Source organism: Anguilla rostrata, chromosome 8 (assembly GCF_018555375.3).
Source record: "Anguilla rostrata isolate EN2019 chromosome 8, ASM1855537v3, whole genome shotgun sequence".
Lineage (NCBI taxonomy): Eukaryota > Metazoa > Chordata > Actinopteri > Anguilliformes > Anguillidae > Anguilla > Anguilla rostrata.
In genome coordinates this window covers 25,762,923-25,789,419 of record NC_057940.1, presented here as the reverse complement: position 1 = coordinate 25,789,419, position 26,497 = coordinate 25,762,923, and the positions used below count along the sequence as shown (strand labels likewise).

At 45.9% G+C, this 26,497-nt stretch overlaps 1 protein-coding gene across 2 annotated transcripts in view; it reads right to left on the bottom strand.

The window, feature by feature from the left end:
- The window catches only part of bmp1a (bone morphogenetic protein 1a), a 39,025-nt gene extending 17,005 nt beyond the window's left edge, over positions 1-22,020 (bottom strand). The window contains exons 1-6 of one of the 2 annotated variants that reach the window (XM_064347343.1): positions 21,729-22,020; positions 7,051-7,164; positions 6,142-6,285; positions 4,419-4,536; positions 3,044-3,222; positions 2,275-2,380 (exon numbers count right to left, since the gene is read on the bottom strand). In XM_064347343.1, coding sequence (XP_064203413.1) covers positions 2,275-2,380; positions 3,044-3,222; positions 4,419-4,536; positions 6,142-6,285; positions 7,051-7,164; positions 21,729-21,873 — 806 coding nt within the window. In that variant the 5' untranslated portion in view covers positions 21,874-22,020. Of the gene's footprint in view, positions 1-2,274; positions 2,381-3,043; positions 3,223-4,418; positions 4,537-6,141; positions 6,292-7,050; positions 7,165-21,728 lie in introns of both variants that reach the window. The other variant, XM_064347342.1, reaches the window with a different exon arrangement.
- Between the last annotated feature and the right edge of the window lie 4,477 nt (positions 22,021-26,497).

Sequence of the window (26,497 nt, the reverse complement as noted above, 5' to 3'; positions counted from 1 at the left end):
ACTAATTTAAATAATGCATGCACAGTTACAAGATGTTTTGGCATAAAATGTTGCCCAGCACAGCAATGGCTCAGTTATAACAGAAAGGAGGATCTGGGCAGCAGACACACAACAAGTGGCAGATTATGATAAAAAAAACTAGGCCCACGCACAGCCTGTTCCACACTACACAGACAGAAAAGCCCTTTAGGTGCCCTCACCATTTGCCTGTCACTCCGTCCTTGAATTGTGTCCATTCAGACTCAATCTGTTTAACTCGTCTTCTCCAGGCCCAGGATACGGCACAATCCATGACTAATGGATTTTGTGGGGAAAAGTCTTGCTACGGACTCTTGGAAAGCACTGAACCCCTTCCTCCCCCCATTGATATTCCAGTCAACTGCACACCAGCACGATTTCCAGAAAATATGCTTTGAAAGCAAAACTGCAGACCAAGGTGACCCAGGAGAACAGGACCGTGTACAAATATATAGCATCGTAAACTGATGCCACACAAACAAGCTGCCTCTTCTGTAATGGGCTCATAGGCTTGTGTGACATTTTTTCGATTGTGCACCTGCACTCTACCTCAAATGCTCTCTCAACTCATATTTTATGTTTGAACCAAAAAGAAAACAAACTAATCACAGCCTTTTGGTCTGACACTTCGCTCAACAAATTAGCTTTTGAGGCAAAACAGCAATCCACAAAGAAAGGAAACAAACGCCTCGCTGAATTTCGCCAGTAATGATCAAAGCTCCTTGAAAGCGGCGGTCTTTGGCATAATGAGGCGGATCACGGTAAGGCGGGGGGGTTCATGAGGACATTTATGAAAAGAAGAAAGAGAGGGGCGGGCTGATGTGACGTGGGGCCCCTGACAGCATAATAACTCAACCGCGGGATCGACGCGCAGGTTTTCCTGGCTTGTTGTCACAGCTACAGGAGCCAGCAAGCATCAAGGGGTGGGGGGGGGGCTAGTTAATTGGAAAAGGCTGAAAGCAAACAGGGACTGGCCAGCAGAGGCTGAAACGGTCTCCCGCTGCTGCTGACGTAGCCCTGCAGACATGGCCCAGGTTAAAACCGCTGCACTCCCACATTCTAATAGAGCTGGGCACCACAGGAGGAAGAGGGTTTGGATTAAAGCACGGCGCCTGAACACCGAGGTGAAAGGAACTCATATTCCTCTGCCAGTCCGAGAAGAGCTGACACCGCGTTCCCAGGACACCTTGCGGTCTCTCCCGAAAGGTGAACCTGGGTGGGTGGAGGGGTGCGGTGGCCGAGCTCACCTCAGAGCCAAGGGCACAGCCAGCACCACCGGTTACCAAATATGTTTCTCCAATAGTCGTGTCAACTCACACGAACGGGGGCCGGGAGCCGGTTTAAATCAAACAGAATTAAAAACAGGTCTCAAAGAGAGCAGCGGCCAAAGTTATAATCATCCGATAGCTCGACGCCGCTCTTACCCGGCCAAAAAAAACCGCCTCTGCCATCAAGGCCAACGACGACGGAGGGTTTAAAGAGGGACCGCATTTGCTTTTATCTACTTTTCTCAGATCCGCCAAATCCCCGACCCCATCAGACAGGTCTCTTAAATTTAATCCCGGACGGCCCGGTTAGGCGCACCTCCGCCCGTCCCCCCAACCCATCGGCTTACATGGCAGCCCGAGACCGGATCGCTTGCCGAAAGAGCCGGACAGTAAAAAAACCGAATCGCGTTTCTGTCAGAGAGGAAATGGAAGAAGCGAGGAGGAGAAGCAGCAGACCCCAGAAGCTTTGTTTTCCCTGTGACTCCCCGCCTCCAGGCACGGAGGCAGCCGTAAAACTCAACGCGAGCGAAAATCCCGCTCAGCGCTCTGCCAATTAAGAGTCGCAGCCAGCCGGGGGGCCAAGAGGCCCCCGTGGTGGGAAGCGGAGGCAGATATGGAGCGGAATATTTGTGCAAGGGAGCCGGGGGGGGGGGAGACGAGATGAGGACGCTCCGGGCACTAAATGTCAGCCATTACATTAACTCACGGAAAACAACCGTAAATTAAAGTTTACAACACAGTATGCGAAGAATTACAATTAAGGAGGTCGCCACAGACGAGTCAGCCCTCTGGCAGAAGCCAGCTCATTATAATTGAATCCCTGTGATGAACAGATTTTTTAACTACGCAGCAACAGTGACTGGTAGCAGAGGAGCATTCTTTGTTTGATTAAAAAGCGGGATGCGTCAAGAACAGGAAACGCGCGAAGAAATATTATGCTTTGCCCTGCTCCCGATGAGTCAGCTATAGCATGTGGGCCCTACTGTACCTGGAGAAGGTGTTCCTGGCATAGTGCATGATGCTGTCGAAGTCGTACACCTCCCCCAGCGAGTCCACCTCGCCAGGCTCCATCTTGAGGAAGTTGTACTCCTGCCCTGTGAGGAGACACCCAACAGCGTTTGAGATTGACGCGGGAGAGATTGATGCCAAGAAAAGTCAGGCATGACATCACAGAAAGCATTCGCCCTCTCATATTCAACACCACCTTTCAAAGACTGTAATCAGTTCACCAGAGTGGATAAGGAAGTCCACTAATTCTAGTTTAAGGCTAAATTTAGTCCTAATTCTACTCAGCCGCAGTATGTTTAAGTAGTTCCCATAATTTTTTTCTGCACAGTTTCTCAGCAGTGCAGTCATTCAGAACCTACTGTACGAGGGTAAGAAGGCAGACTTTTCTGAACACAGAGGTCTTTTCAGACCTCTTTCTAATTCTTTTAAAATTGCTATGGGAACCATTTTATGGTCTGGTGTCCTTCTCCAAATGTGCACTTCAGTGAACTTGAGTAAATGTATCCCCGCTAAAGAGGAATGAACCTACACACTCCACAAGGAACCACATTTCATGCTTTTGTAACAAAACCACAGAAACCACAGAAGTAGCGTTTTATAAAGTGAGTTTACTGGGTTGGAAATCTTCATAATTCTAATAGTAATATATTGCATTTCAGAAGCAGTAATAATTGTAATGATAACACAACACATTTCAGAAGTACTTTTTCCACCCAAAACACAGAATATACCTCAGAGAGGTAGGCTACCTTGCTGGATGTTGTCCCTGATGATACTGACGTGGTCGTCCCGGTCGGGCCGGGTGTGTTCGTGCCAGAACCCGATCACGTGGCCCAGCTCGTGCACCACGATGCCAAACTTGTCGCAGTTCTTCCCGATGGAGATGGCCTGGGGTCCCCCACCTCTACGTCCCACGTAAGAGCAGCACCTGCGGGGTGGAGGGGGGGGGGGGCGGCACGCACAAATTAGGAACTCGGGAGCGAGAGGACAACGAGTCAACATTAGGACAAAGTCCACCCCCCCCGCGCGGACAGCAGAAAAGAAAACACGAATCTGTTTTGACCACGTAGTCACCCGCGAACTCAGAGCGCAAATTCCAGAAAGCCTACGGAAAGAGCCAGAAAAGAGGCACTTGGAACGGCAGACATAAACACTGTGGATCTGACACTCAGGCGGACGGCTGTGCCTTTCGGCTGGCTGGGGCGAGGAAGGGACTGCAGGTTATTTTTTCACATGAAAAGGCCCAGTGTGGGAGCCCCGTCGACTGGTGTGCACCGCACCCCATCTGGGCCCGCGCGAGCCACTCTATAATTTTCTCTCTGGTCCAGCCAGACACTCCCGCGATTCGCCTTCGACTGCCCAGAAGAAGACGGAGAAGGGCAGCCGATTATGCATTCATCAGGAATTCCCACCGCCAGCCACTGCCGTCTGCTCGGATAGTGTCACCTCTGTCACGGGTTCCCCGCTGGACGCGGCTACGAGTCCCAAATTAAATCATTCATCAGCGGAGGACGTAAAACACGGGTATTCTCCCTTTTTTCAGCCGGCTGACGACCCACTTCTGTGCCTTCGCTCGCCTCTGCTCTCTGTGGTCTGAGAGCTGGTGGAGATACTTTATCTGGAAGACTGCGGTGATCAAAGTTCTTTTACTGCGCGCTTATTTTTTTTTTCCTCTTCTCAGAAAGAAAAAGTCGCCAGATGCTCAAGCGCGAGAGTGAGAAAAAGACAGGAAAGATTAAAGCAGCGCAGGTCTTCCCCCCTGAGAGCCGTTCCGCACGCCGAGCTCGGAACAGAGACGGAACCAGAAACACGTGACACGCGCAGTCGACCGCAGAAGCCCTATGACTCAAAGGCACAGGGAGGCATTCTTCAGGACTCAAGAGCAGCGTTTCGCGGTCCGCTGGGGAGGGGAGGCCGCAATTACCACGGCTCAGGCAGGGAGTTTCGGGAAAGAGGATGAGCAGGGACTATAGGCCCGGTCCAGGGACACGGCAAGGAAAAGCACTTAAGCGGGAAGACGACGGGAGCTCAGAAAAGAGAGCGCCTTCACTGCCGACCCGAGAACAGGATCTCCGACTGCGCTTCCTTCCTGTCCGGCCCCCGACCCCCGACCCCCAGACTCACCCGCACGGCCGGTAGGTGAACACGATGTAGCTCTCCTCCTGCGTCCTCTCGATGAAGGTCACGCAGGTGTGCTTCTCCCAGTGGCGCATGGCCTGCCGAAATATGGCCCGCTGGCTTCCTGGAGAAGGGGACGCAAGGTTTGGGGGCGATGAGCGAGGCGCATTACCCATCTCTATTACACAAACGTTCGGCTAAAACGCACAAAAGGCTTGACGTTGAGAGGCTAAAAGGCCCATTCACTTAATCCGTCCGGCTCTCAGAGAATTCACCGGTTGATTCAACAAACTGGAATCAAATTCGCTCGCACGGGGCCTTCCGCTGGCGAGGAACACTCCGCTATCTTTTAATGGAAATTGCAACAGAAAGCGCGGTAAGCTAATGGGATTACGCATAACAAAGGCGGCACATTAAAATTCGAACGGGCAAGGATGTAACGCGTAAGCCATTTCCCACCTCCACTATAATCCCCACCCCTGCCGCAGGCAGCGTGTTCCAATTAATGCGGGTCGCGGCCTAGATTATTTAAGGAGTCGGTTTACACCAGCAGCGTGATCAAACTGGCAAAAACGCACCCCCAAGCATACTACAAGTATCACACAGCTGCGTGCCTACCCACCAGTCATATGAAATCAATCACAAATGGCCACATTTGACTGTACTGCATCTGATATGAATGAGCATTCCCACAGATGTTTGCCATTGAGAGACACCGCTACGATGCACATTTTGAACCCAAGTGACCCGAGTCAGACAGATATATTTGCAAATATGCCGGCGGTTAAAAGTTGAGAGCAACCCTCCACACCCAAAGCCACAGCTTCACACAACCTACACTAGAAAGGCCAACTTTTATCTGCTCTTACCATCTTCTTATGTCTGCACCCACCCATACATTGGCCTGATTTTCAGGGTTCACTTGCGACAGTCGTTTGGACTGTGCTATACATCATTGCCTAAAATGGTGAGCACTGTTTATCTTGATTAGTTTAGTCTCTCAGTGTCCAAAATGGGAACTTGTGCCATGGTCTCCCCAAAAAAATGCGAGATGAGACTGACGCCGAACACTATCATATGGTGTGGTCATATGGCTCGGTGTGCAGAATGACGACGCTCAAAGAACAGGCTTTAAAATCTGGCAGGAACTCTGTGTTCCCGCCTTCGGCTTTAGTCCTTCAGCTGTTTTAAGCCGAAAGTGGGCTCGCTCAATCCATCAGAGATAAGATGGGATCATGTGTGGCTCTTACTCATCACAAATCACAGATAGAGGACAAAAGCCTGGAGAGCCACTGAAATATGTCTTAAGACTGATAAAGTCTAACGAGCGCTACGGAGAAACCTTGCATTGTCGTCCACACTTTTAATATCTATATTTAACATCTATATCTGTTTTTCCTAGCAACGGGCATAGCAGTGAATTTGGTGCAATCAAAGTGAAATAACCAACATTTGTAACCTTCATACATTATTGATAGAAGAAAATGAGCCAAAATCAACACAGATAAACTGCAAGAACCTTTGGGGTGTTTGTCATGCAAATGTATTTTAGATAAATAGAAATGTGCTGCTCTATCTCTTAACTCTTATAAAGATAATTATCTTTGTACCGAAGGACTGTATTTTCTCAGTCAGATGGCCTCACACAAGCAAACAAGCAAGCATATTAGCATATGCAGAGGACGTAGGTGTCATATTTCCTATACTTAGGGACAAGAAACAGACTTACCACTGAAGTTACCGCTGATGACATAAGGAATGACACCTTCTGGCCACACCCTCTCAGGTCTGGAGGTCGCCGCCCTTTTTCGACGGCGTATGCCCTGCCGATTGGGCACTGTGCGGCTCTGACCCCCCTCATTCGCTGCAGACCCTGTCACTGACGAAGAACAGCGGAGAGGTTTTACATACAGGATATGGGGGAAAAAAAACCCTGCCTTGAATTGAACCTGAGGGACTGAAAGAGAAACAGATTTCCAGAAATACTGTGGACCACTGATCACATGGTGGATTTAGTGCACTGGAATCTCAACAGTATGCTAAAACATTTCCGGGGTATTCCAGAATCATATCTGCTCACACAAACCTATATGTGCAGCTAGCACCTTAGACCACTGTCAGTTTCATCAGCTGTCTGTTGATTATAAGGAACACTATCTACTCAAGCTCAAGAACAAAATGCTAATAACTGGAAAATACGTTGCATAATAATCTATACATGCTATCAAACACGTGTACAGTGTTAAATAATGCTTGGTCTTAACAGTTGCTACCACCTACACAGTCTTGGAGGGAAGCCATCGCCAGGTGCAAGATATTTCAGGCATTACTAAGATATCACTGGCATCAACAGTAGCATCATCACAGAAAATACTTGCATAATATCAGCAAGATTATACCACTGAGGAAAACTGAGACGTCTCACATGTACATATTTAGATGTTCTGTTTAAACAACCCCACAGTCAATTTTTTTGTTCGTGCCGGTTCAGGTGAAGTGGCTTGCTGAAGCGTGAAATGGCAGAGTACTCCCCTGGACTCTAACTCATGGTTAACCACCTGAGAATGCAGGGGGAGCCCCAAGATGGCCGCTGAGACCGTTCGGGGGCCAGGTCCGCTGCCTGCGTCCGCTCACTCACCCGGGCCTGTGCGGTTGACGGCCTGGACGGTCTGCTGGGCCCGGTCCACGATGCGGTCCACCTTGAACATGCGCAGGTCCTCCTCGTCCAGGGCAATGTCTCCCAGAAAGGCAGCTGAAACACACAGATGGACAGCCCGGCCGGCCGGACGGACGGACGCACATTAGACAGGCCTCAGGGTTCTGCTTTTCCAGTCAACGTGGAGCACGGGGGGGGGAGCCCAAAAAGTCTATAATTTCTCACTTCCCCTTGTGCCCCCAAGGACTTCCTCCTCTTTAATCACACAGACCCTCTAAACAGCTACAGCAGGGACCCAGAGGACAGACCGTTTTCAAGCATGCTTTATTGCACCGAACGGTGTTGCTAAACCCCAGTCCCAGGGAACCGAAGCCGTAAGCTCGTTTTCATTTCAGCTAACATTTTAATTGGGCACGGTGAATACTAATGAGCTCTGCCGTTTGCTGAGGGGCGCCTATTACGAATTTTAAAAAAACGGAAGTTACGGAAATCCATTTACTTTTATATTTGCACTCAGCAAACATCCCCAAAACTGTTTAAAAAGTATTTCCACATATCCCATTGCAGAGGAATATAGTGTAATTTCGTATCTGTTAACTAAGTTGTTTGGACAGCTAGCATACACAAGATGCTTAAGATAATGAGCACTATATGCCATCTGTACCAACGGCCAATTTTTATGAATTTATCCAGTTATCGTCATTGGTGCTTTCCATAAAGCTCCATGTGGGCTCCTTGCTCATATTCAGCCAGTGTGGTGAGATTTTGGCTTTTCCATCCAGACAATCCAACTGGTGAAGGGAGCCCTTCAGTAGACTCACAGACTGACTCACAGAGACTCAGCCCAAAGTTGCGTGTGAACTGCGCGATTTTGACAGTGAATCACAACGCGGAAATTGTGGGCATGATAACTTCTTACCGTGGGTGAAATTTGGTGTGGCGGACGTGGTTGATTTCACCGCTTTGCGCCATTTCAACCGTCAGCTGATCTGAGTCAGTTGTTTGGACAGCTAGCATACACAAGATGCTTAAGATAATGAGCACTATATGCCATCTGTATCAACGGCCAATTTTTATGAATTTATCCAGTTATCGTCATTGGTGCTTTCCATAAAGCTCCATGTGGGCTCCTTGCTCATATTCAGCCAGTGTGGTGAGATTTGCGCCGTTTCAACCGTCAGCTGATCCGAGTCAATTCAGCAGGAATGCACAGCGAGCTCGGATAGCATGGCTGCCACACAAATGACGGCTCAGGACACTGCACTGTGTCCCCATCACCTATCTGCACACAGATATGTGTATATAGGCCAAAAGCGAAGGCAAAAAAGGCGACTACACTGTTGCATCATTTCCATTTATCTCTGTTCCACACTTTGCAATGCCATATCGTAACTGTAAACGTAGGCCTGTCACAGCCACAACACAGTCTCCCGTCAGTTTAGAAAGGTGCAGCAGTTTAACTGGCTGCCACCTCTTTTCTCTCTGAAATCCAAGCGAGCGGACTGTGAATCTTTCACAGCTGTCAGCCGACGAGGTGCGAGATATCCTGCCAATTCAAACCTTCCATTTCTGGGCGATGGCGAGGCCATTAAAACACTGCTTCCCCGGGGGGGCTGGGCTTATCACCAGCTGGGCTTCTCAAACACAACGCAGCATCAAGAGTCCGGCCAAATCTCTGTCCCTGGACCCCCGTTCACCATTCACAGGTGTCAATCCACCCAGAGGACGAGAACAGATAAGGAAAGGTAGAGCGGGCCGGCACTGCACCGAGCGCGCTGGACTTCTGAGGGGCACCGCGGCGAGAGGCGGACGGCCCGGTGGAACGACGCTGGTGACAGCAGGAGCACTCGAAGCCTGACCGGAGCGACGGACAGAAGCTGGATCAGGCCCCGACTGGAGCCTTCAGCGGTCCGCTTAAGGCCACTCTCCGGGACATATGGCCCCTGCCCTCGGCTGCTGCCCTGCCCCGGACGGCGAACAGCCCGGTGTCTGTGTTCACAGCTCCGACGGCGGCATCCCGCTAGCACGGGGCGCTGTTTGAGCAGCCGACGCGGCCCCTCACACACGCGCACATAAAACTGGTCACAAAACCGCCAGTTATACGGCCCGCGGCAACAGGAAGACCGCTGTCTATAGTGCAGCATTCCCTCTAAAGAAAAACATGAGGGAGAAGAACAATGCTAACCCTGACCCTAGCTTTTTTTCATTAAGAGAGGGCGTATCGAATGAATTTTCACAGTCCAATTCGAATGATTATATTATGACATACTACGACATTAAACTTGTGAATGAGGGAAAAAATAAATAAATAAATGAATGAAAAAATTTGAATGGAGCCTTTCTTCCAGGCACCCAAATGATCCCGATTCAGTCGGCTACGAAACAGAGAATTCCGCAGAGGCAGTTACGCTGAATTTCAGGGCCCGTTTGCAAACATGGCATCTTTTTTAAATAAGGCCTAAAGCGAGGGGAAAATAAATAGGCAGGCGCGCTTTATGAGAAGCCCGGCTTTTACGAGATTCCTAGATAAATGCACCGTTCCTGTAATGGCCGGGGTTCGAGCTCTTTGGGCACAGACAGCGGGCACTGTTTTACAAGCTTTTAACACCCGCACGTTTGCAGAATTTACAGCCTGTTTTGTGAGCAGGCTGGGGGGTGGGGTGGGGGTGGGGAGCAGGAGGGGGCTGGCGGGGAGCAGGAGGTTGGCGGGGCAGGGGGGGTTGAGGAGACAAGTATGGGATCGTGGGGGGTCGGCTGGGGGCATTTGTGACACATCTCCACTGGATGCCAGAGCCACCCTGGTCAGGTTGGTGTGTGTGCTTGGTACGAGTGTGTGTGTGTGTTGGGGGGGGGCAATGTTTTGAAGAGGCCTTCAGACCTTTCTTAAGAGCAAACTGAGCTCTTCTATGCGCTCGTCCTGTAGCGGCAAGCACAGAGAGGATCCAAAGATCCACACAGACACATATTTCCATGAGCAGCTCATTGTTGCCAGTATTGTCTGAGAGCTTGGGAGAAAGTCTTAAGAATCTAGCAGAAATGCTGGAGGGAGGGGGGGGGGAGCGGGTTAGGGGGCTGCGCTCCTAGACTGCAGAGCTTACGGGTCTCACGGTGGTCTGAGCAAACACAGCCCATCTTCAGCACATGGCTGAGCATGACATCACAAGGCATCCCCCTCCTTTAAAACTCAAATATCCCACAAGCGCGGTGCAAATGCTTCATTTTAGAGTAGCAAAAAAAAAAAATCCGTCTCTTGCAATATAAATTCCACAGATTCATCACAAATACGGGCTGCTTGAACAACCGGAGATGGAGAGCAATCTGAGCTTCCCCGGCAGAGAGTCCTGGGCAAACCTTGAGCTTGTGGTTTATGTCAATGAAGGCGGAGAATTCAGAGCACTGCTGTCCAGGTCTGGCAGAGCCAAGTGTACAGAGAGAATTACGTTTTTTTTTTTTTTGTAACTGAAGGCAAGTAGGAGAGAGAAAGCAGAAAAAAAGGGGGGAAAAAAGGAAAAAAAATTTGGCTGGCTTTTGTTCACAATTCCCTAGAACTATTGAAACAATATGTAGCTGGGAGGCAGCTACAATACCCCTCCTGGGAGAACAACCATCTTGAGGGGTCGAGGAGGGCATGTTGTGGAACGGCTGGGTTAGATGGGATTAGGAACTAATGACAACGGCAACAAAGGTGTAAATCTCCGCCTGCAAGATCAGGCAAGCTCAGAAGACAGGTTTAGAAGACTGGAGGGGTCAATAGGCCCCTCTAATTTGCACTCGCACAAAAGGCGAATCACTGTAACCGCATTCCTGCAACACACAACGGTGGTTATTTAGGATCACCGCTAATAAAGAATTGTGCTGCGAGGCCAACAACTTTTTTTTTTTTTTTCCAAGCTCATAATGCACCCCATGCCAGACACATAAGGAACAGCTGTTTTGTTTTTAATCTTCTTGGTCTTTCTTTTTTCTTGGTGTATCAAATGGTGTATCAACCGAAAATAAAACTGAATTTGGACAAAACTTTAAGTTAGACAAAGCACTTGTCATTTTCAGGACAGCAAGCAGTGATGGAAGCACAGCGTGGAAAGATTTTTGCTGCCACATTAAGCATTTCATTTAAAAAAAACAAAAACAAAACACACATACATCTTCCATACTTCATGATGATGTTTTGACTGCAGCAGATTTGATATACTGAGAGCTAAGAATACATTTGTTTGTTTATTCCTTTCTGCCAAATTCCCTCCACCTAACTGAGAGAAAGGGAGCGGAGAACAGCGCAGCTACGTCGGAGGCGGAGTAACGTTATTCCGCTTTAACCATTCCGTACACAACCGGCCGTTCTCACACCCCGCGTTCGGCTGCAGTCCGTTTCAGCTCCGCACACGACGAAACAAAGCCCGTTAGCGAAGCACCGCGCTCGGCATGCCAACCAGGACGGAACCGGCTCCGCCGCCTCGCCGGGCTGGCTCTGTGTGAGGACTCCTCGGGTCAGAATCCCCTTTTCCCTCCACTGAGCCGCAACCAGCCACCCCAACGCTCCGGAGACAAGCTTTTAATCCGCCGTGTAATTGTTCCTCGGTGACAGCCAAGGCTGAACTGAGCAAATGCGTAAACAAGTGGAATTGGGACTCTCTTTTTTTTTAGGTTTTAAAGTCATTGTGGAGACACAGCGGGGTTTATCCGAAAATCTCACTCGGAGGGATCTCCAATTAATCCCCTTAGTCTCCTGGCTCTGATTATCCAGAGATTAGAATCTAGAAACTTTGGAATCCACAAAATGGAACAGGGCCTTCCATAAAACAGTGTTATAATGCTTTATGTATAGCTAAGCTATATATATATAGAAAACTAAAAATACATTTAATTGACAATGGGAATTAGATAATAAATTCCCATTTGCTTAATAGATAGGGGGATGGGGATGGGAGAGAGACAGATGGGAGCTTAGCATCCCTGGGCCTGCCAGGTTCGTTACATAAATTTTAGCAGCAGCAGCTGGGTATCAGTGGTACTGGAACAGACAGAACTTCCAAAAGGAGACATTTTGGCTCTCCACTCCCACTGTTCACCTTTGAAGGAGACTTGGAGTCCCAGCTCCAATGCAGCACCCTCTGTGGCGGAGGAAGTCTGGCTGCCATCGCCATCAATGTGACAAACCCAGCGCCCCATGTCCCACAGCTCCATGGTCTTTAGCAACAAACGATTTGTCAAAGTCTGGTCAGGGAAATGGGAGAATTCCTCTCGAGGAAAACCGGGGGGAAAGGAGATGTCTTTGAGCGGTTTTGACTAATTGCGCTTGTTACGGGACCTAATCGCTCCCAGAGCTGGGGGAGAAGTCAATTCAAATAATATTCATCGTCTTAATCGCCATCTCATCTCTGTGCCCACCCCTACAGCCCCTACTCCCCGCCCCCCACAATCCTCCAAGGCCCATCAATCAGCCTGTCTAGTCAGATTACATACCAGATCCCTATCTAATGACACCCCACTGAGTCTTAATGGAACTCACACGGCGTTGGCAGCTTTGTGTTAGTTACACTGTCAAAGCCCCACACTATTCTTCAGAGTGGCAGCATCCACATCACAACAGCGCCTCGCAGTCGGTCCTTAACTAACAAAATGGCAGCCAGCTCTGCATTTCACTAAAAAAAAAACATGGACTGGATAGCGCATCTTCACCAGCCAGAGAAAGCTCCACATTTACCTTCGGGCTGTGCTCTTCAATAGAGAGATGGAAGATTGCAGCTAAGGGGCAGGACTCTATTTGCTTGTGCACTTGCCATGCATGACAAAGGCAAGGCCACGCCTTGCACTACCTGGTTGTTTTGACATAAACACTGCATTTACAGTCAATGGGGTCATGTGCTGGGCCAGGATTACTGCGGGATGAGTGTAAGTGTTATTTATGCGATCTGCTATATCTGTTCCGTGTACCACATTGTACATAACAGATACTCTGCAGCACAGTGCTAGTGCAACTTGAACAGGTACAGGTTGGAAAAAATAAATGAGTAGCCTGCACAGGGATCTGATTTCACAAGTTCTTTCAGAGGCTTAAATCATGTAGAGGTGGAGGTAGAGGCAGGGTTATGAGAAACAGAAGCCTAATAAATAATGACCCCCCTACTGTGGTGAAAAAAAAAAAAAAAACATATTGTAGCTGCAATTCTTTGGTAAATGCTTACCTTCACAGTTCTAAAGACTGCAATTTGTGCCAAACGGGGGGGTGGAAAAATGCTTGGCTGCTTATTCTAAAAGGGATCTTAATGCATAATCAGTAGAGTTGTTCTCCCGAGCAGCCGGAGGCAAAAGGCTCGAACCCAGGGAGGGGGATTATTTTCTAATGCCGCGTTCGATTGCACAAGACCGGCTGATGCACACCTACTGCGGCAGAAAGCCGGATGGAGATCGAGGCGGCGAGGCCCTGGAGGCAGCCTGCCGCCAGCAGCCCGGCAGCGGTGATAAATTCGGAAGCAGGGCGCGCGGCGCGGTGCAGCGCCGGTCATGCTCTCGTTTCACCTTCAAAACCCGCCTCCCCCACACCCCCCATCCACCCTCGCCCCAGGCTCTGCCCTTCCCCTGCCAGCGAGCTACAGCGAGAGAAGGGATGGGGTAATGAGAGACAACAGGAGCAGCCCCTCCCTCCCTCGCTCCCTCCCTGCAATGGCCGACGGCTTTTCCGACCCACGTGCCATCGACCCAGGCCAAATGAAACGGTGACCGCGCAGGGTTTGTCAACACAAGGAAACCATGTGCATTTGTTGTCCACCTCGTTTTCTGTACCCCCCTGCCCAAAAGCCGCACCACATGCATTATTGCTCTATTGATAAATGCCAAGACCCACATCACTGTCTAAATGGCCACTGTTTTGAATATACTGTGTAAAATATCAATGAAAGATCAATGCGTATCGAGTGTAAACTATGAACAACTGATCACTTTAAGAAGGCAAGCACATAAATACTCAAATACTGGCCTTATGTGAACAGTTCATACAGCCTTAGTAAATACAATGTCAAGCAGTATAGCATTAAAGAGGTGGTGGAACAAAACAAAACAAACAAAAAAAGAATAATTAGGCATTGATACATCTCCAACAACCAAAAAGCCAATAAATATTTGAAATATTTTCATCTACAGAGTTAAGACATCAAAACGCAAAGAAGTTTCAGATGAACAACAACGCCGATCCACTGAATTATTCAGTGGCAGAACAGTTGAACTGAATTACCAATTTGATTAACTTGGAGAGTGAAGCCTAGCTCCTTCTGGCAGTTAACATTCTCATAATCATTGGGTAATTGGGCGTGAGTTGAGTCATTTAAATGAGCATTCGCAGAGCTTTTGTGATCGCTGTTAGCACTTACAACAAACATATTGTTCCAAGCATTGCATTAAATAGAATTAGCCTTTATAAGGCAGAACAGGCTCATTCTTTGGCATTCTAATTACCTTTGACTGGCCAGGGAGGTCCTTTAACTTGAATTAAAAAAGGTACTCGGATGGGCACAGCTCCAAAAATCACAGGATGAAAAGGGACAGCTTTGACAGGGCGCTTGGTCTCTGCTACGCTGTTCGGGGCGTGATGGATGCCAAGCGGACTAAGGCGTCCGATGTGGCTTTATGAGATGATAAAAAGAAAGCGTGCGGAGGGAAACACAAAGCATTTATAATGAGCCTCACAAGGGCCTCTGACCTCGGAAGCGAGCACATCCGCTAACTGGTGAGCCTGAAGTACACTGTAAAAACTCTTCTAGGTCTTTTTTTTTTATTTAGAAAAATATATGTTAATTTTCCATCTCCGGTTAAACACACCAGATTAATCATCGCTGTAAGGAAAACTACTTTAGTTCTTTGTAGGGGCCTTTTAAAGCTGTTTCATTTAAATTAAAATCCACACTGGCACATTTTAAAACCAGGCATGAAGTGAAAATAAGTCATTTTAAATGGAATGATGCTTACACCCGGCAGTTTATTCTCCCCCACAGCTGACTAAAATCACTTTAGTTATGGCCAGCGCCATTGCCAAAGGGGGTAACTGCCAGGACAACGTGTCCGAGGCACAAGCTCGACAAAAACCCAACCTTTCGAGAGCAAATCGCACTCTTTTTTTCCCTCTCTGTCAAAACAAGTTAGCAGCACATAAGTCTTCAGATCTTTTCTCGACAGCCGCACTGCTTGGTGCTCAATAAACGCAGGCTCCGGGAACATTTGGCAGTGCCCCTTCCAGACGCACGCTGCGTAAGAGGTTTCGAGGCTTTGTTATTTTTTGGTGCTTGCCAGGTCATTCACTGAGCAAAAGGGGCCCAAATGCAATGGCAGCACCTCCAGGTGCAGTGACGGGCCTGACACCGAAGTGGGGGGGGGGGTGGGGGAGGGGCAGACATGTTCCAAGACATAACGATGTCTTTCTAGAGTGAAGGTGACATTCACTACCGAGTCTTGCATTCACCGTGTCGAGATCTGGTCTGCCGGCACGGTGACAACAACGCACCCGCCTGACCGCACCGGCCAGGCTGCTCTGCGTCTGCCTGCACGAGCCGCCTCGAAACAAGGCCGCAAGCTGCAAGCAATAAGTGGCCACACTGGCCCGCAGCCCACCTGAAACGCATCAGAGAGACATCCAAAGGGATTCCTGGAATGTCAAAGGGATGGAAAGGATGTCACATCAACATTCCAAATCCCCTTTCCTCACCCTGACATGAAGTCAGGGACCTAAGCTGATGTGAAAACATTTACCGGCACGTGCGTACGCACACACACATAGACACGTGTGCGCGGGCACAAACACACACACACACACTTCTACACCGCTGGGAAGTAAACAACTCCGAGTAGCAAGCAAGTCCCCTCTGAATGGCCAGCAGTCTCCCTGACTGGCAGGTGGTGTAGCCCAGCATACTTTGACCAGCTTCCAGCAGAGCTCTCCCCTTGGCATGGTGTGAATGACCTACAGTCTGCTGGCTGCAGCACCGGGGCGAGGGGGCAGGAAAACACTGACACCCTTGCATGAGCGGTCGAGGTCTGGGAGGGGAGGGGTGGTGGGAGGCGGACTGACGCCACAAATACGGAGAGGAGTCTCTCCTTGCACCATTCAAAAGAGACACGCACATTTAGCGTGGTTTTCAAAGTACAGCCCTGGAGCAGTGCAAGGTCTACTGCACACACAAGACGTGGAAACCCATAAGGATTCTTCTGTGGTTGAGCAAGTCCCTCTAATACATTTCAATTGCCTCCAGAGGACTAAACATTTTCTTAGATCAAGGAAGATCAAAATGTGCTTTTAAAAAAAAAGCTTTTGTTAGTATGCGGCCAAATCTTTACAAGATGCATATGTACAGGAGTCCCCAGAACAAAAAGATGCTCTTTGCCCAGTGCTCTTGCATAAAAAGTGATGATATACTGTAGGCTATTCCTCTTTCCTCATTTGTCAGTCCACAGAGGTGTCTGGAGCACTGTGCAACTGATACACCGTATCTGGGCTTTCATTAAAACAGTATAACTCAGTGTTTACGTTGCAGTCACCACAGAGTTAACATAAAGGTCAAGAGTAAACAAGTGGAGAGATGAAAGTCATAAAACCCGGGGTAAAATCGTTAGGCAAAACATTGGGTAAAAATTTGTCCCAGGGCTTGTAGGCTGTGGAGCCCACTAATGCAGCCCCTGGACTTGAACTTTGCCTCAGATTCACCTCGGCCATGCTCAAGCTCATTTGGTCTTGATTTGCGTTTCCCAGCACTGGAGCCATAGAAAGACCCCATTGTATGACACAAAACAGAGGCCCATAAAACAAATGAGGTGGAGAAAAAGAGAACACTCTCAATCTTCGCTGCAAGCACAATGTGCTCTCAAACACTTCCACATTTGTATGTCTGACAAAGTAGCCACATGACATGCAGGTCAATGCCAAAAACGAAATCCAATTATCCCCCAACTAATCATGCCTGGTGTTAAACCTAGCACATTCAATACATCCGACCTTCGTTAAGGTGGTAACACGCTGCAATGTCATTAACCTATGGGCTTAGTTTCATTGGATACTTTGCAACAACTTTATTGGTATCAGAGCATCATTGGATGCTCTGCAACCACTCACACATTCAAACTGACCAGGCTGGCCACTGGCCAAGGGTGAGAGATCGTAGTACAGAATGAAAAGGCCCATAATCACACCAACTACTGATAAAGGAGACACCGCAACCGTGTAAAGATATTTTTATCTCTCGTAGCATGATTTCAAAATGCATATTTCACCAGCAAGCCCTTCTCAATCAAATATGGCTTTTTCCACCATTCTGCTTTCAAGTCTGCCCTTTCTAAAAACCCACCACCAGCTCCATGAAATAACATTTAACATCATATTTTACCCCGTGGCTATACAATTTCATAATTGCACAGGTATGTTAAGTTCAAGTACATAATTAAAGGCTTCATTAAGGTTGGTTATCAAAGAAGGTGCAGTGTAAGCACCATGATTGCATGGACTTTAGAACATAAGACAACACCACAGTGATGTTACTGTAAAAATGTTATCATAACAACTGGCTGGATAATGACATAATGGAATTCACATTTGGAAATGCATTGCTTATCTCGCTATATAATCAGATTATACGGATAATACACTTCCCAGAAACTAGAGCTCTGGCAAAAATTACAATCTCAGTTAACTTTATTGAGTATAGTATGCAGATAGAACACTGAATTAGGTCAAAGGTAAAAAAAATAAATTAAAAAAAAAGCTCAAAAAGCCATTCCTGAAAAAACTCAATGGATACAGGCAAATCAAGGTAGTGCTTCTTGGCACTAGGCACTTTTGCCATTTATTCTTTTTTCCGCGTTCTATAATGGCCTGGTCTTCAGCTGGTTGGGTCCCCTGCCCTGTGCTAAAGTTGCACCACATGTTCTAACGCTGTATTCAGATGCCAAGACCCAAATCACAGTAGAAACAATAATTCCTTTGGAAGCATGGGCTCAAATATTTATTAAAAATCTAAACAAGTTCGGGCCAAAACTACAGATCAAACAAGCTATTTGGCACATTCTTTTGATCATTACTACAGAAAAATGCTTAAGACATAACTGCTCAGAGCAAATATAAAATTCCTTTCTGATGCAGCTCAGTTTTTAAACTGTGAGTAAGTTCAACGCAGTCAGACACTATAGAGCTGAGGATCCAGTCATGTTAGCTGTGTTGCAGTTGTGCAGCACTACACTGAGCAAGGATGTGACTAAGTGTAAGGATGTGACTAAGAAAAATGTGCAATATTGTAAGCAGAGGCTTATGACAAAGTCTCGGTTTGACAAAAAGGCAATGATGAGACAATCATAGTGATGTTGTGCAAGTCTCAGAATCGCACACCTTTCCCAGTCTACATTTTCCCCAAATTCTAGGATGCATAGAAGTCACAAATTCAGCAGTTAACACAGGCATTTGTGCACATGGCGAGACTGCAACAGTTCTGAGAGCTGAGTTCAAGTCAGTTCCAGGGCATTGTGTGCCTTCCGCTGGATTATTAAACACATATTGGCAACTGAACACACGTGAGGACAGGGAGGGGGAGGGGAACGGGGTGGCAGTAGGGGGGAGTAGAATTGGGTTTCTGGGAGGGGGGGGTGGTGGTAGCTATTAAAAAGAAATTTAGGATTTTAAATACTTTAGCAGCATGGCAGACATCTGCGAAACAGATGAAGGTAGAGGTCTGTGCTTGAGAAAATGGGCCAGGTCTCTCTTAAAGACATATTTCTGAAACATACTTAATTGGACACATGAATGATCAGGCATATTTCTACATATACCTCCATTTGCACCATATCTCAAAGAATCGTAAGCCCCTGTCAATTCGCAAGTTCAAAAATGAATATAAACGTTATTGCATTCAGAGCCCTGGCAAATGACTGCATCCATCCTCACCCTGGCAAAATTTTACGACCTTAACAATACACACCTCAACGCTCCTGTCCCCCCTTCATAAATCTGCATCCACATCCAAACAAAACAGTAGCTTTTGACAAAAAAAAAAGATTCCAATAGGCAGCTTTGTCCACTGTTGGCTCTCTTCTGGCAGAGTCACAATACAATGTATGCACAGAATTCCAAAAAGCAGAGTGCGCAGCAAATTCTAAACAAAACCGAATGACCTGAACGACGTTGCCGCCCGCGACCTTTGAATCGATGGCAAACACTGTTGTTAGCATTCACTGGGTCGGTGTCCCCTGCTGAAAGGCAGATTCCCTGGACAATCACCACTGCGAGCTGTTATTTGGCCACATGTGCCTTGTCTGACGGTAGAGACCCAAAGAGCAAACATGCTTGGCGGGACACCCACCCGGCAGCATTTTTTTTTCGAGAGTATCGTACTGTGACCTATGGGAAGTTTTACCCTTGCATTTCCCCTTCCCCAACTTTGTCCATTAGCAAAAAAAAAAAAACCAGACAAAAACAACGTCAAAGGATGAAGGTGTGTTTAAAAAGCAAACCTAACAGGAGGCAAGCGTTTACATGTCGGTATCAGGTTATACAATGTAGTAGTAACTTGTGTAAACCTGAGGCAAAAGATTGAGTGCTTCGAGTCATGAAGTAATCACATAACCTCTGACACACTCAGTGAGCAAGACAAACAAGAAGCAGTGGCCCCTCAGGCTATACTCTACAAGATGCTATACTACACCCCTTCACCTCCAGATGCATTTGTTTGGCTAGTTTGTATTTTGAACGGTATAATCAAAGTCACAACAAAGAATGTAACTCCATGATTTTGCCGTTGTTCAATTGTGCTGCGATTTATGGGGCTGTAAAGCGTGTATCAGAAATGAACCAGGGAAAAGGGAACAACAGGGAAAGCTAAGCCCAGCAAGAGGAATCAATGTTCCCCGGGGATTTCAAGGTCAAAAGGCTCAATCTGCAGACACAGCAAATTTGGGCCAATGACAGATTTATTATTGTGATCCCCCATCACTGGAAAGCATTTATTGGAGGGGATGGGGGAGGGGGGGTTTGAGTGTGGGGAGGTTACTCAACAACACAGCCTGTCCTTTCAGCTGCAAATTATGACAAGGGGGGAATTCAGGCTATGAAACAGCTGAACATAGAGAGGAGGGGGAACTGCACTGATGTAGTCACAGAGACTACACCCTTGAGTTCTACAAGTAGACTTAGCGTACGCACCACAGGAAACAGTCACAGCGGCTGGGATGAGAGGCTTGTCATCCTGAACCATTAGACCAAGTAAAACAAACTTCACTGAGTGTCAAGCTGTTTTGACTCATTATCAAGGTTGGCCCTGTTGAATTTCTCAGTCAAATGAATTAGCAGTAGGAGCAAGATCTCAAAACACACAGTGAAGAGGACCTCCACTTTATAAACGTGGCCAGGTAGACAACCTAAGGAATGTAAGCATTATCACTTCAGGTTTGCACCTGAACTTCTTCGCACATGTCACTTTAAAGACATGTATTTTCATGTAGGCTACATTCAAGGAAGAATTTGACAGGTAAAATATGAAGGCACATAAAAATACCATTAAGATGTAACAAACTCTGGAGACACGACATGCATTGTGCTAAGTAGCACCGTTATTACCGCGCTTGACCTTGACCGATTCATGATTAAGGGCGTCTTTTTAGAAACCTTTACTTTTATGGAATCTTTAGTACGACTCGTTAGCTCATGAATCAAAAAAGTAAAAGTGAATTTACAGCCTCGGGCGATGGAGAAAATAACCAAGACTTCGGATATAAGATAGTCAGATTTAATTAGTTTAATTATAGTCAATTAGATTCGCGTACACTACACCGCTGGGAGGACAAGAGCTCGTTGCTACGGAAATAAAGCTCATTGCATGTAGCGACCCCCACCAACCAGTTATTTTCTACGTTGCCGTGGTCAGAGAGCAACCCAGCGCTTCAAATATCCGAAGACCGGCAAGACGCTAATTGCGTCATTACAAGATCAACGTCATTTTGCGCATTGACAAAACCTTCCAGGAAAAGTGTTTTAAAATATTTCTCCAATAAAATTTAATTTTATAAACGGTTTCCTTAACAGAAAATGCACGCACTAATCAAGATGGGGGGTAGAAAGTTTGTCTCGTTTTCTTAAGTAGTAATCTGAACGTAATCGTTTATGTTCAAAATGCTATCTCTATTATCAAAATGGATGAATTGAACAAAGTCCCTTTTATGTCCCAAGTGTCATCTTTTGACAGCTGTCTACGTGTGCTCAATGCAAAAGATAAGTATTTCATTGGGTAACAAAATCTCGCAAACTTAAGTCCGTCCTCTTCTTGAAACAGTGTCCAAAACTTTTCTGGTGGCTTTTTGACTACCTGAAAAATGGTGAAAATATCCTCATTTTTATTGCTCCACTCGTGTTGTTTTCAAACATTTGTCAACCGCGATTACTTATTTTTGCTACACGTTAAATTGAAGGTGCACAGGTCAATGATCGCATGTGTATTAAAACAATCAGCAAATCAAATCTGGAACGAATGTTTTCCTCTTTCTTCTTTTTTTCTCTTGTCCTTAAGACACATAAAATTCACCGCTGTCATCTTCAAATGCCTTTTCTTGTCTTGACCACAGGATACCAAACACACAATAGCATTTCGGAACACGTTCTACCTCTGTACTCAACAAAACATAACGTTCTTAAACCTTACCAGCTTTGCAGGGATCCTTGTAGTCGATTACATCTGAAGTGGCAGAGGTCTCCACGTAGTAGCTTGGTTCTACCGCGTCCAAATCGATCGCCAATAACATGCGAAGACAGGATAGGAGAAACAAACATCTCGTCGTGAGATCCATGGTTCTAGAGTGGGGGGTACGGCTTAGGAAAGACAAGAAATAGAGAAGAAAAGAAGAGGAGGAATGAGATAGGGAGAGGGAGAGAGAGAAAATGGGAGGTTTAGGGGGAAATGAGATCTCTCCGGAGGGCGGGTTTAAAAGCACAGCTCAGCCTCTCCACAATGTCTTGATTCTGGGGCAGTGATTCGCTCTTACAGTCGGGCTCGGGGCCAGTGTACAGCCTGAAAACTTTGCAAAAACGGAGATCGTGGCACATCGCTCACAGGATTGAGATAGCTATTTCCCTTTTTTTCTAACCCCGTCCACAAAAGACATCATTTCTGGAAAGGTTTTAAAAGCAAATTTGCGAATTCTTCCACTTGCCTATTGCACATTTAATAAATAAACGTCCCAATGTACAATATACAACCATGCCATGAATAACTCTTGAAAATATTAGTTAAATATTTGCTATATTTAAACCTGTCACATTTTAACTCAATTTCACCAAACGAAAATGTAATATAGCCTAATCTGTAGCTATTTGCAGTAGCGTCTTTATCGTGGTAGCTCAACAATGAACCCATCATTTCTCAAGTTTCAATTTTTTAATTGCAAAAAAAACAAAAAACAACAACAACAACAAAAAACAGTGCCAGTGCCAGTGCCAGTAACACTACCACAAGAATGGAATAGTGATAATTCAGGAATACGTGTCTTTCGTTTCTCACTAAATTACAATACTTAATTCAATTTGAACCTTCAGCCCTACAACCAGCTAAACGATGAAGCTCGTTAAGTAGCGGAGGCCTATTGGCAGGGAAATCAGAACAAGATGTATTCTAACTTCCGTCGAAACTGTCTAAAATTATACAATAAATCCTGGGCCTTTCTATAAACCTCATTCTAAAAAAGTTTCTATATCATACCAGGTTATGTAATCGCAGTGGACTGATAATGCAATAAATGCCCATAGCAACAAAACAACATAGCAACTGATTTGTGTAAAAAAAATAATTTAAAAAATCAAGGAAAACACAAGGCGTTACAACTGGAATTCTCACGAAGCACGATCAGTATGTTTCTTTTCCAGATAGATTTTTAATGGAATGAAATGGGTTTAATTGAAGATCCATTCGAGATCATTCCAATTCCAAGCAGGAACAGTCCCAAAGGTTCTTTGGGATTATGAATTCATGAATTATGCAAATAGTGCTTCCACCCACCGCATAATTAACTTTCAAGCACTATGGCTGTTCCTTGGTTCATTTTTATGCCAGTTCATATACTCCCAATACCCTCGTGTGTGAAAAGGTATCTAATGGTATCTCAAAAAAATGTAGTGTATTTGGACAATTGATCTATAATGCAGTTTTACATTTTTACCAGATAGGAACTGGCTCCCCTGTGTCCTTTTCTTGACTGAGGCTATAATTAATCTCACCAAATGCTGTCAAACCTGGAGTTGGTATTGTTTTGCTGTTTGTATGTTTGTTTAGTCCTTAAATGCGCTGAGCATCAACCAGCTAGACCAATCAAGGTCTTCTACCCTTAACCTGTGTCAGAGCATGTTGAAGTTTCTCAACACTTTTGATGACAGGCTTTCTTTCTTTCTTTCTTTCTTTCTCTTTCTGGTTCTCCAGGTTTTAGTCTTGACAGCATTGCCTGATTAGGTTTTGTTTTTATGGATAATTTGCCGCAGTCCATAGATGTCCATAAAATTCTTTAATTACGCAAGATCTGTGACTACACATGATACAGCTGCCATATACATGTACAAAAGTCTGCCTTGATTTATTCAATTTGTGAACATAAATTACATATGATCTCATATTCAAGAATCCTTATAACTTTGTACTTTTGTGTGCAGAACCCTCTGGCAGTGCTTCGCCCTGCCCCGTGGGCCCGAATGAACAGCAGAAGCCTTGCATGCAGCTATATGCTTTTGTCGGCATTTCACCTGAAATAGTTGCAAAAGTCTGCCACTGCCTAATACTCCAGGAATTAGCTGGAGGGATTACAGGTATATCAGAACTGACAGTGGAACAGGGTAATTATGAATGGAGAACAGCTGCATCTCGAAGTCTAAGGAAAATAAATGTTAAGCTCGCTCAGCCAAAGTCTGTGTAACCCAGTGATATTATTTATATATGAAAATGTGAATGTATATGCATCTGTGTATATACACCTATGGAATTTGGGTTAAGTTATACTAAAAGGATTACAATAGATAAATGCATTAAGTGGGCATAGACTGTGAAAACCACTCCTGATTGCTGGATATACCAACAGAATGTCCAATGTGGGTGCCCAGATGTGTGCATAATATTTTATTTCACTCCGGATCCCATTATGGCCCACAAACTCATTTTCACACATCAATAACTTTTGACATCACACATTTGGCACACTAATCAGGAATGGTAATCAGATCTCATTTAATTTGTTGCCATATAGCTCACAATCTCTGGTCATGACCAGCCACAGCCCACAGGGCTACAAAATGGATATGAAAATAAATAAATCCAGCTTTACTTCATGGGGCTCCGATTTGGCACATTTATTATTCATGGGGTGGCTATTTATAGTAACCTGTAGCCATTTCCATTCATTTATCTCTCACTCTGAGAAGAGAGGCTGCTAAGTTGCTGTACATGGCCAGTATCCCTGAGCATAATGCTTCCTATGTTTCCGTGCGCTCATTTATTTTCAATAACGAGATCCATGGATTTTTTAAATTAGTATTCATTTATTTGTTCATTTTTGGTGCATTGCCTGAAACAGTGCCACTGACTTCGGTTTAGCGTCACCAGCCATTCAGCCTGAAACCCCTCACCCATAATGGTCCTGTTTGCGGTCCAGTGGAATGTATGGCTCTAGCAATATATCTGTTTCAGGACAAAACAAAGCACACTGTCTGTTAGATTTTAGAGCAGGGCAGCTGTTCCCTTTTAAGTGTGGGGGGGCTGTTGAGGAATTCTGCCTCTGCAGCACAAAAAATAATCCTTTCCACTCCCCCCCTTGTCCTAATTCGTTTGTCAGTTGTGGTATTGTGCAACAGGGAGGGACAACTTTTACATGGTAGGAATTGCTTGTTGGCGGTGTTGCAGTTGCAGTTGACCCCTCCCGCTTTCTACTTTGCTTGTTTCAACTTTCTATGAAAGATGGTTTTATGAAGCACAACACTTGGAAGGTCTTGCTGTCAAGTTCTGGGTGAGCGATAAATATCCTAAGGTACCTAAGGTGGTTGTGCATGAGCCCAAAATCCACTGAAAGCCTGTGGCCAAAGATGCTAAGCACATTTAAATTCATCACAAGGGAACCACTCACTTAGTATTTGCTTAGTATATCCAGCCAAACTCTCCCATTGGAGATAAATAACAAATAAGTATTATACTAAAGAAGGGTTTGGCACAAAAAGTAGTGCAACCTTTTAATTGTAAAGGAATGCACTGACCATTTTCAAGAGAACATCCTGTCAACATTTGTCTTTCAAGATGGCTTTAACAAGACTGGCAGATGGTCCTTACTCCTTTTAGGGGGAAAAAGAAAGTCATAAAAAGGACACAGCTTGACACACTAATTAGTGCGTTCTATGACTAAACAGACACTTACGAAATACTGATTTGTTAAAGCGCTCATTTCATTTTCATTAGATTCAGCTGTTACACAGAGCCTACCTTGCACATATGAGCACAAGGTTTACCTGCAAGTATCTGAGGCAAATGCAAAGGTGACCTGAGGGCCAAGAATTACAAGCCATTGGCAGTCATGGGAGCTGACAAGAGGCACATCTCCTGGGAGAAGCCCTCGAATGAACCTGCTCAACAATGGCACTTTGTATTCCACCTTGAGATCAGCTGCTTATGCATGGTGGCAGGTGGTTTACACATGGATAATTCCGGATTCGACAGCTGAACGAGCCCGGTTCGTCTGCCGTTGGTGGGGGTGCTTCGAATGCCCCAAGGCCTTGTGAGCCTTACTTGCTTTCCCTGGTGTCACAAGGGAGCTGCTTTCCAACTGCATGTATTGGAGAGAGGTTTCTATTAGCAGACAACACTTGTTGTGTAAGAGCTAACAGCTCAGCAAGGCACACATAAAAATAAAGGAGCATCCTTTGAAATAGTACTAAACCAGAACAGCTTGATTCAAAGTAATCATTTAATGTTTAGGCTGCTAACATGTGGAAACACAAATATATCCGGTACATTTAAAGCATGTAAATCACATGGAACCACCATCCACAATTCAACTGAGTAAATCCAAAGTTTTTTTTGTGCACATAAAGATACTGAATCTAACACAACCCAAATTCAATCACCAAATGCATCTGCATATATAACTGTTTAGTCTGTTTGTTTCCATCTGGCAGTACTTCTACTATTTGTGAGCGAGCTGGTGTGTGTCAAACTCTCCTTGTTCAGTAATTCCAAACACTGTAACAGAGGAGATGCAGCATATACAGTTGATCTTGTGTTCTATGAACATATCAGTGCAGGAAACAAACATGGGCAATGGACAAATGAACTAAATTGAGAGTACAGCACAGAAAACAGAAAGAAGTCACAATGAACCATGTTTGGATTTTCACATTCACAGGGGTGTACAGCTCATAGGCCCATTTCACAAAGCAGGATTGCTGAGT